This window comes from Mesitornis unicolor, unplaced genomic scaffold (genome assembly GCF_000695765.1).
Source record: "Mesitornis unicolor isolate BGI_N332 unplaced genomic scaffold, ASM69576v1 scaffold20164, whole genome shotgun sequence".
Lineage (NCBI taxonomy): Eukaryota > Metazoa > Chordata > Aves > Mesitornithiformes > Mesitornithidae > Mesitornis > Mesitornis unicolor.
Genome location: NW_010178494.1, coordinates 1 through 9,736, shown reverse-complemented (window position 1 = coordinate 9,736; position 9,736 = coordinate 1). Strand labels below are relative to the sequence as shown.

General features: G+C 39.6%; 1 protein-coding gene across 1 annotated transcript in view; it reads left to right on the top strand.

The window, feature by feature from the left end:
• LOC104539053 (protein diaphanous homolog 2-like) overlaps positions 1-6,976 on the top strand; it is a gene marked incomplete at both ends in the record, with an annotated part of 25,277 nt that extends 18,301 nt beyond the window's left edge. The window contains 2 exons of the mRNA XM_010182479.1: positions 7-278; positions 6,862-6,976. Of these exons, the coding sequence (XP_010180781.1) occupies positions 7-278; positions 6,862-6,976 (387 nt within the window). The remainder of the gene's footprint in view (positions 1-6; positions 279-6,861) is intronic.
• Positions 6,977-9,736: the final 2,760 nt, after the last annotated feature.

Sequence of the window (9,736 nt, the reverse complement as noted above, 5' to 3'; positions counted from 1 at the left end):
GGGTAGTACCGCCACCACCTCCTCCGCTGCCTGGTGGAGTAGTACCGCCACCGCCTCCTCCGCTGCCTGGTGGAGTAGTACTGCCTCCGCCTCCTCCGCTACCTGGTGGAGCAGCACCACCTCCTCCACCACCACTTTTCGGTGGGCCTCCAATGCCACCAGCTTTTGCAGGTGTTCCTTTTGCTCCCTTTCCGGTGATGCCAGCGTTGCCACATGGGATGAAGGAGAAGAAGAAGTATAAGCTGGAAGTCAACATGAAGAGAATCAACTGGTCAAAGGTATTAAAATGTTTCATTTTATTCCCACTGATAAATGTGGCTTTAGAGGAAGAAGGAGGTAACGTGCTAGAGTTTCGATTAGATTAATAGTATTCACGAAGTTTAGGGAATTCATTCAGATTTTAAAATCCAAAACATTCTTATTGCAGTGATTGTGATTCAGTTGGTATTGTTATTCAAAGATGCGTTATGCTGTGGTGTAAATTCCAAGTGTTTAATGCTGCCAAGAGCCCGTAACATCCCATAATCTGGGGATACCTGTAACTATCAACTCTCAGAATTTCAGCTGATTTTGTGTAGAGTTAAGTTCTTCGTGTTTTCAGCTGTAGGTATTTGACTTGCCAAGTGAGGACTTCAAAGGTAAGAAGTCTTGTTTATTGCAGCGTTTAAGTTATCAAAAATTAAAATGCTTACTTGATAAATCATGTGACTTCTGTTTTCAGCAAGAAGTTGAGTCCGTTAAAGGATTGCTGGGTTTTAGGGCAGGGGATATGAATCTTAAAGTAGACAGTTGGGTGGAAGACTGCCATTTAGGAATTTTGACAATCTGGCAGTTGACATAAAGAAGGATCTGGAGTCAAGGGATAACTAGAGCCGTTTGCTTAGTTGAAGTAGCTGTGGCTGAGTAGTGAGAAAGAATCTTGAGAAAGGTGATGTAATAAGAGGTTTTACTTGAGCCTCTAGGTATAAAATGCAGTAAAACTTCGTGTGAATGGGTACATGGAATTTTGGAAGATGATATAAAGCAGAACTCTGATTTTAGTTTTGTCTTCTCTGGGTTAAGCAAGCCGTGGGAGCCATAAATTGTGTTTTATGACTTTTTTTTTTTCCCTTTTTTGAAGACAGGTTGAAAGTGGAACAGGATTTCAGAGACTAATTTTAGCTTTGATATCGTCTTGACAGAGCAGTGCATTAGTGCTCTGGGTATCCCTTCTATGAGTTTCTTTTAAAAATTAAGTATAAGTGAAATTGCTATGGTGGCAATGCTTTGGATTATCTAGTTTCATTTTAAAAATCTTGCATGAAACTTAAACTTGACTAGCTTAAAAAGAGAAGGGTGGGAAGGCACTGGCAAGAACATTTTTCCTAGTTAGATTAACTCCGTACTTAGCATGATAGTAAATATACAGACTTCAACTTACAAAATTTTCTGTTTAAAAGCAGGTATCTCGACATGAGGTTAATAAACACAGTAATTTGCTATAAATTAAATCATCCAATTAAGAAATTAAGATAATTATTTTGTTTTCACATTTCTTTTTGTTCTTGTTCTGGAAGTTTGAAAGGAAATCTGACTTTCATTGCCTTACCTGCTTGTCAGTGAGAGTTGCACTATGAAACACTGTAACTGCTTTTCCCTCTCTGAGAAAGGCAGGTGTTACTGTGTTAAGACAGTTGCAATACATTCTAAAGGCAATGGTGTTATTAAACATCAGTTTTAATTTTAAGCAGTGAAGAATTCTTTACTAGTGCGATTTTCCAGCTGCTGAGTTTCGTGAAAAGTGACTGCATTTGACTTAGTAGTATGTGGTTTAGTGTTAAACTTGAGCCGAAGTCATGGCTCTTAGAATTGTGAAGTTGATGTTCCTGTCTTCTTCTTTACTTTACAAATATGGTTGATTTTGTATGATATAATGAATTTTTAAGTGAAGTTCTTGTTGACAGAGTGTTGTGTTTGATGTTTGATAGATGCGTGTCCCAGGAAGCTAACTTACTTGCAGCACAGAATTCTTTTTTTAAGAGCGTGTGGGTTGCCCATTGCTGAGCAAGTGATTTCCTTCCATGAGAGCTTTCAGAGGATGTGCACTAAGATCAGTGGATTTATGTAATGACAGCAGGGAGGTGGCAGTAGGTCACAGCAGTATTTTCTTTTGGGCCTGTCATGAGGGTGTGTCTGAGAGGACGTCTGACACATCTGAGTCCAGGAGCAGTGCATCCCAAGGAGGAGGATGGCAGGCAAGAATGCCAGAAGGCCTGCGTGGATGACCAGGGAGTTCCTGGACTTAGTTAAGCACAAAAGGAAAATCTATAGGTAGTGAAAGTGAGAACAGATTAGCTGGGAGAATTACAGAAAAGTTATCCAAACAACCAGGGATCAGGTTAGGAAAGCTAAAGTGCAGATGGATTTGAATCTGGCCATCAACATAAAGGAGAACAAGAAGAAATTCTATAGGTAAATCAGCAATAAAAGGAAGGTCAGGGAAGATGTGGGCCCTTGCCGGAAGGAAAACAGAAAACTGGTCACAAGGGACACAAAGAAGGCCGAGGTGCTGAATGACTACTTTGTCTCGGTCTTCACTGCCAAGGGCTCTAGCCATGCTGCCCAAGTTACAGAAGGTAAGGGTGGGGACTGGGAGAAGGAAGATGCATCCTCTGTAAGTGAAGATCAGGTTCAAGACCATCTAAAGAACCTGAAAGTGCACAAGTCCATGGGACCTGATGACATCCATCCATGGGTCCTGAAGTTGCCAAGCCGCTATCCATCATATTTGAAAGGTCATGGCAGTCTGGTGAAGTCCCAGCTGACTGGGAAAGGGGAAACATAACCCTCATTTTCAAAAAGGGGAAAAAGGAAGACCCAGCAAACTATTGGCCAGTCAGTCTCCCTTCTGTGCCTGGCAAGATCATGGAGCAGATCCTCCTGAATGCTCTCCTAAGGCACATGGAGAATGAGGGTGCAGTGACTGGTGGTAACCAACACAGCTTTACCCAAGGCAAATCATGCCTCACCAATTTGGTGACCTTTTATGATGAAGTTACAGCATCGGTGGGTAAGGGAAGAGCAACTGATGTCATCTACCTGGAATTGTGCAAAGTGTTTGACTCTGTCCCACATGACATACTGGTCACAAAACTGGTGAGATGTGGATTTGATGGATGGACCACTCGCTGGATAGGGAATTGGCTGAATGGTCGCACTCAGAGTTGCGGTCAATGGCTCAATGTCCAAATGGAGACCAGTGACGAGTGGTGGTCCCCAGGAATTGGTACTCGGGCTGGTACAGTTCAACATCTTTGTCAGTGATATGGACAGTGGGATTGAGCACACCCTCAGCAAGTTTGTGGATGACACCAAGCTGTGTGGTGTGGTTGACACCCTGGAAGGAAAGGATCGATCCAGAGGGACCTGGACAGGCTGGAGAGGTGAGCCCATGCCAACCTCATGAAGTTCAACAAGACCAAGTGCAAGGTCCTGCAGCTGGGTAGGGGCAATCCCAAGCTCAGATACAGGCTGGGCAGAGAGTGGCTCAAGAGCAGTCCTGAGGAGAAGGTCTTGGGGTTGTTGGTCGATGAAAAACTCAACATGAACCTACAATGTGCATCCTAGGCTGCATCAAAAGAAGTGTGGCCAGCAGGGAGGTGATTCTGGCCCTCTACTCTGCTCATGTGAGACCCCACCTGCAGTACTGTGTCCAGCATAAGGACATGGAGCTGTTGGGGCAAGCCCAGAGGAGGGCCACTAAGATCATCAGAGGGCTGGAGCACCTCTCCTACGAGGACTGACTGAGACAGTTGAGGCTGTTCAGCCTGGAGAAGAGAAAGCTCCAGGGTGACCTTATTGCAGTCTTCCAGTTCCTGGAGGGGTCCTACAGGAAAGCCGAGGAGGGACCTTTTCCAAGGGTAGGTAGCGATAGAACGAGGGGTAATGGTTTTAAACTGAAAGAGAGTAATTTTAGACTAGATATTAGGAAGAAATTATTTACTGTGGGGGTGTTGAGTCACTGGCACAGGTTGCCCAGGGAAGTTGTGGATGCCTCCTCCGGGGAAGTGTTCAGAGCCAGGTTGGACAGGGCTTTGGGCAACCTGGTCTGGTGGGAGATGTCCTTGCCCACAGCAGGGAGATTGGACTGGATGATCTTTAAGGTCCTTTCCAACCCAAACCATTCAATGAATCCTCTGAGGTATGTGGTGTATGGCTGTGGGTGAATGCTCACTGAATGTCATAGTTCCTTGTATCAAAGCAGAGAGTGAAAACTCTGATGACCAAAATGGAATAATGGGCATCGTTCTACTGGGTGCAGCAAACATCAGTTGTGGCTTTGCGTTGTTTCATACACGTGTTCAAACTATTAGGTGTAGTTCTAAAGCAGTTTTCTAAACATGGATAATGGATTGCTATTTCATGTAGAAAACTTCTAAGTTCATGATGTATAATGTAATTATAAGTTCAGAAAATGCTGGTATTCGGGCTATAATGGTACATGTATCTTTTAATCTCTGAGACGTTTATTGGTTGTTTCACATTAGTGGTGTGTTAGGGCAGGCTTGAGGCCACTGGGAGGAGCTATGGCTCTGCTCAATTGAAATACCTGGGCACCATTAACTTCCATTGAGTGTTAGATTCTGCACAGTCTTCACATGGTTATTTTTATATTTTAAGAATTTTTCAAAAAATGAAATTGGATTAAACATTTACTTAAGCAGCAAGCACAATCTCTTATTTACAAATGAACCTTTACGAGCAGTCACTAGTTATTCTTACCTCTCATAATAATTGGTCACTTGGTGACGAGAGAAGTTCTGCAAGTTTTCAGCTGTGTTTGTGTACATGTTGATTGAAAATCCCTTTGTGATCAGTATAGCCACTGTTCCTTCCATGTAAAGGAAATAAATCTGGGGACTAGATAATTGCATCTATCACCAAGAGTAAATCAGCACATCTTAAAGGAAGCTTAGGGTTGGCTGTTTTTAGTGGTATAAAAAGTGGTAGATGTATTGTAGGGAAAAAAATACATAGATCACCAAACCATCTAGGCAAAACAAAGGAGAACCTTTATATATTGCTCTGGTTTGAGCTCTAGCTTGGACTTCAGTGTAGTTTGACTAGGTAACTGGTACTCATTTGTCAAGGTACTGTATCTTTGCACTACAGACTGGTCTCTGACACTTTTCTTAAACTATATTCTGTCTCAACAGTGCATTGGTACCGAGAACTGGGCAAAATCAAATTGTTGTTGAAAGTAAACTCTTAAGTGGCTACAGGTGGTCACTGCTGACCATGAGTTGCAATTTAATATGGAACCACTGTTGAACATGTAGTTTAAATCACACTCTGAAACAGTGCAGGTTTTTTTCAGGGTATTTCACCGTTGGTAAAAATGTATATGCCATTGACTATATCATTCTCTCCTGGAGTTGGTACTCATCTGTGACATGCCAGTGCTTTGTCAGGTTAGGATAGTTTCTCTCCCACAATTAGTTTTCTTTTATTTATCTAGGCTTCTTGCTTAAGCAGGGAAGAAGTTTTACCTCACTCGTAACTTTATGCTTTCTACACTCAGCTGTCCTTGTTAAGTAATATCTGATTCTACACTCAGAGGCACTAGTTCTGTAACTGAAGCGTACTCAGACTACTATCCCATAAACATACAGAAAAATAAGATTCTTAATTTATAGTTTGTATTTTTCATTGCAGCCAATTTCATTGAAATCAATTATGTCAATGTGTTTAGAGATAATTTATAAAGTGTACATCTGAACACTGCATGGCAATGGAGGGTGACTGCAGCTGGACGCCTTGATACTGCTCCCGGAGCACTTAAGCAAAGATCTCCTGCACACTGAAAAAGAGCAAAGGCTATTTGATCATCACCTTTAAGGAGCTGTCATTTTGGGAATAAAATTATAACTGGTCAATTTAGAGCCTTTTGTTGTAGCTGTCTTCACCATTAAAGTTGGATTAAGATAGTTTTTTAAAATGTCTTTCATGCAACTGGTAGTAAAGCAGCTCCACTTTAACAGTTTGATCGCATGGGAAAAGGGAGGACCAGGGTGTGACAGTGAAATCCCAGTGAGGCTTACAGACATAGTATTGATACATTTCTGGCATATCATCTTGAAGTTAAATAGCACTTGAAAATCAATTGGCATTTAAACAAACTTGTAAACAAGAATTGATAAGACTTTTAAAAAGTAGAAGAGGAACATATTTAGAAAACAAAATAGCTGTTCTGAATCATACATGAGGAGTAAAATTGGCTTTCACTTTGTATATTAGAGTACTTTTCTCTTTCTAATATAGCCAGTATTAAATAAGGTACAGTGATGAAATCTGTGTTGATTCCATTTTTCAAATGTAGATATATAAGAAGAGTGATTTTAAGTGTGAAACTATTTCTGATATAAAAATGATAATTCTTCCTGTGGACTTAATATTGAGTCACTGAAAAGTCCACATTGACATGTCATTTTCAAGTAAGGTATCACATACCTTGACCGGTGTAAAAAAGACTATTCCTTCTACAGTTCTCCAGTAGCTGGGGTGCATGTCAGTGGTGAAGAATTTGGAAATTGTCTAGAAAGTAGTCAAGAGAAAACTAGAACACTTTTGAACCCACATGCTAATGTGTTATCAAGCCTATTGGGAACACTGGTTAAATGGGAGAAATATTAAAAAACAGTGTATGTAGGGGTCAGTTCATCTGATTGTGCTTTGTTTAGAAAGAATCTGTAAGAGAACACAGTATTTGAAACATAACTGATTTAATTCAGTCCAGTTATCACCAAGGCCTAGTAGCATTGGCTTTAACTTGGCTATTTTAAATACTAGTTATTAACCTTGGAGATGATATTTTTGTTCCAGATTGAGCCTCAAGAAATAGCGGAAAGCAGCTTTTGGGTAAAAGCTGAAGAAGATAAATTTGAAGACCCAGAACTGTTTGCAAAATTGGCACTTACTTTTGGAACACAAATGAAAGGTACATGCTTCTTTTTTTACATTATGCTTTTATTAGGTCTAAAACTGCAGAAACAGTCTCTTTTATGCTTTGTGCAATATCATGGAATTTATATAATGATTTTATAGCAATAAGATGATTTAAAACATGTTTTTATTAAGCATAGCAGTCTATTACAAGAATCGCTCCTCCCTCACATGAGGGAGGAATCTTTTTAATAATACTTCTTAAATGGGTAGGGTGTGTTGCAGACAGATGTGAATTTGATGTGATTTTTCTTCAAATTAAATTATAGTTAAATTTAAATTCTAATCCTAAAATCATGCTAATCTGCATTAATATTCCTAGCTGCAGGAACTGTGAGTTGTCAGGTTATTTCAGATGTTCTACACATGGAGGGTTTGACGTGTAACAAAAATTTTCCTGCTTGTATTGCTCTGCAAAATCAAAATGCTCTACAAGTACAAGTAATACTTGGAATGTAGGAATTACAATATGCAGTTGAATCACAAAATCACAATCTCTAATATGTCTACTGTGATGATCCTAGAATATGTGGATTGAAACCATCGTTGTTTTCCAAGTTCTTGTGTTTGTGTCCTTTCTTCCTTAAGTGAGAGCTGCATATAGTACTAAAAATAGTGAAAACAAAGACTAATGAAAGTCTTTAAATATATTGAGTAGTAATTAGTACTCTGTAATCTAAGCATCCCCCCAAGTTATATACAGTTTAAATGCATTGTTGCTGTCATTACTGAATGAGGTGCGTTAGTTTTCAGAGGTGAATGTGTGAGTGCACAGTCTTTAAACAGTTTGCATAATACCATGGGAAAGGGTCAGATAGTCTATTTTTGTTGGAACACAGTGTGAAATGGGTCTATTTGACTACAAGAGAGAACAATACAGTGAGAATAGAAAACATGCTGGAGCTTTTTGCCCAGTGTAAGTGAAGCTGCTCGGTGTGTGATGTAAATAGCTCTCCTGCCATTGGTTTTAGATGAAAAAAAAAAATCATTAATTTCTCAAAGACTTAATTCCTTCAAGAGGAGGTATGATGATAATATTTATATCTTGAGTTGGGAATGCAGTTATTGACAACAGAATATTGGTTATGATTTTGATACTTCAATATTATCCTTGGCTCTTCCTGGCTTTCAGTAGTTGAGTACTTGTGAAGAGGCTGTGTGCAGCTTCAGGTCTTCTTGTTATCAGCCATGGTTAGTGGTCAGTTGATCACTGTTTCAAATGTGGCTATTTACCAGTAGTTTTTTTTCAGGCACTGAAAAGAAGCAAGTACTGCTGAAGTATGTTTCAATAATAACTTACTCAGTAGCTGATGAGGAAGCCCAACAAATTAGAAACCAGGAAATGATAGACACTGAAAGAATGAATTCCTGATGTAGCCACAAATCTTTTGTCTGTTCATCAACCAGTTAGAATGGATGGAGTCAGACGTATGAAGTTCTTATAGGCCAAATTTGAGTGAGAAACACGTTTAGCATTTTGAAGTAAATGTGTGTACTGTCTTGTAAGTATTTTTGTGCTGCTGTTTTTTTGACTTTAACTTTTTGGCTTTGAGAATTAACAATTCATGTGATGCTTTGTATTTTAACCATGGGAGTCTTCTGTTTTAATTCAGACCACTAGAATGCTCTTATTTCTTCCAGTTACTTGAGGATCTTTATTACTTCAAAACTGTGTTGCACGTGGAGCTTTGTGATACCCTCGCTGTTGTCTGAATTTCAGGAATAAGAGCTACAGTTAAAACTGATACAGTATTTGAAAAGTTAACTTGGTCTAAAGAAGGTCTTTCAGAAGCCCCTAACTTTCCTGAACCACTTCTTGAATAGATTCCTTGAGTAATTTCTGAATCTTTTTCTGTGCTCTTATGAAACCTGTTCAAAGAGCTAGTCATAGCCGTGCTTTTCATGAGATAAATAAACAGTTCTTACACTCGGAGCTCTCTCTTTTTCAGTAGTCACTGAATCTGCTCCAAACGTTCAGATGTTATGTACAGTAACATAAAAGCATCATCCGCCAGAATTTTTTTCTTTAGGTCCTTGGTTCACAGCACTGCAGTGAGATGAGAATGATGTGAAGTTCGTCACTGGGTTCAGTGTGACAGCAAGACAGGAAAACCTGTAAGGGAAAGAACCCTTAGCAGCAGATAACGCTTAAAATGCAATGAGAGCCTTCTTCATGAAAATGACAAGCTTCTGCCTTGAGCTGAATTCTTTAATCAGAAAACTGAAGAAGTGTTTATGAATTCCTGAAAAGCTTCTTCATTAAAAATGCTGCAAAACCCCTCTTAAAATGTGGACATAGCTGTTGGTTTCATAGGAGAGGAAATTCTTGTTGACATAGTTGCACAGTTCTAAAACTACGAACAACAAATTCTCTACGTAGCTTACAGCAGTGATAGCTTTGTAAATATTTTCCTGTTCTTTCTTATGCTGTTATTGGCTAATGGTTGTAGAAAATAACATTCCATAATGAAAGATGGGAAGACTGTTAAAAATGTTACAACTTGTTAGCTAGGACATGAAAATGTTGCTTGGCTGATTAGTAGAGAAAAAGTCATTGTTTTCTGTCTTTGAGTTCAAGTATTTCTTAAAACTTGAAAACCTGCTAGAAGTCAAGAAGCATCTCAGGGCATTTAGTGGCAGCACAAGTTCAAATAATTGCATTCTAACAGCAACTTTTTCTGCAACTTTTTCTGCAACTGCTATCTGCAAAGGGAAACTTTAAAAGTCCCACAGCATCCTCCTGGAGAAGCTGGCT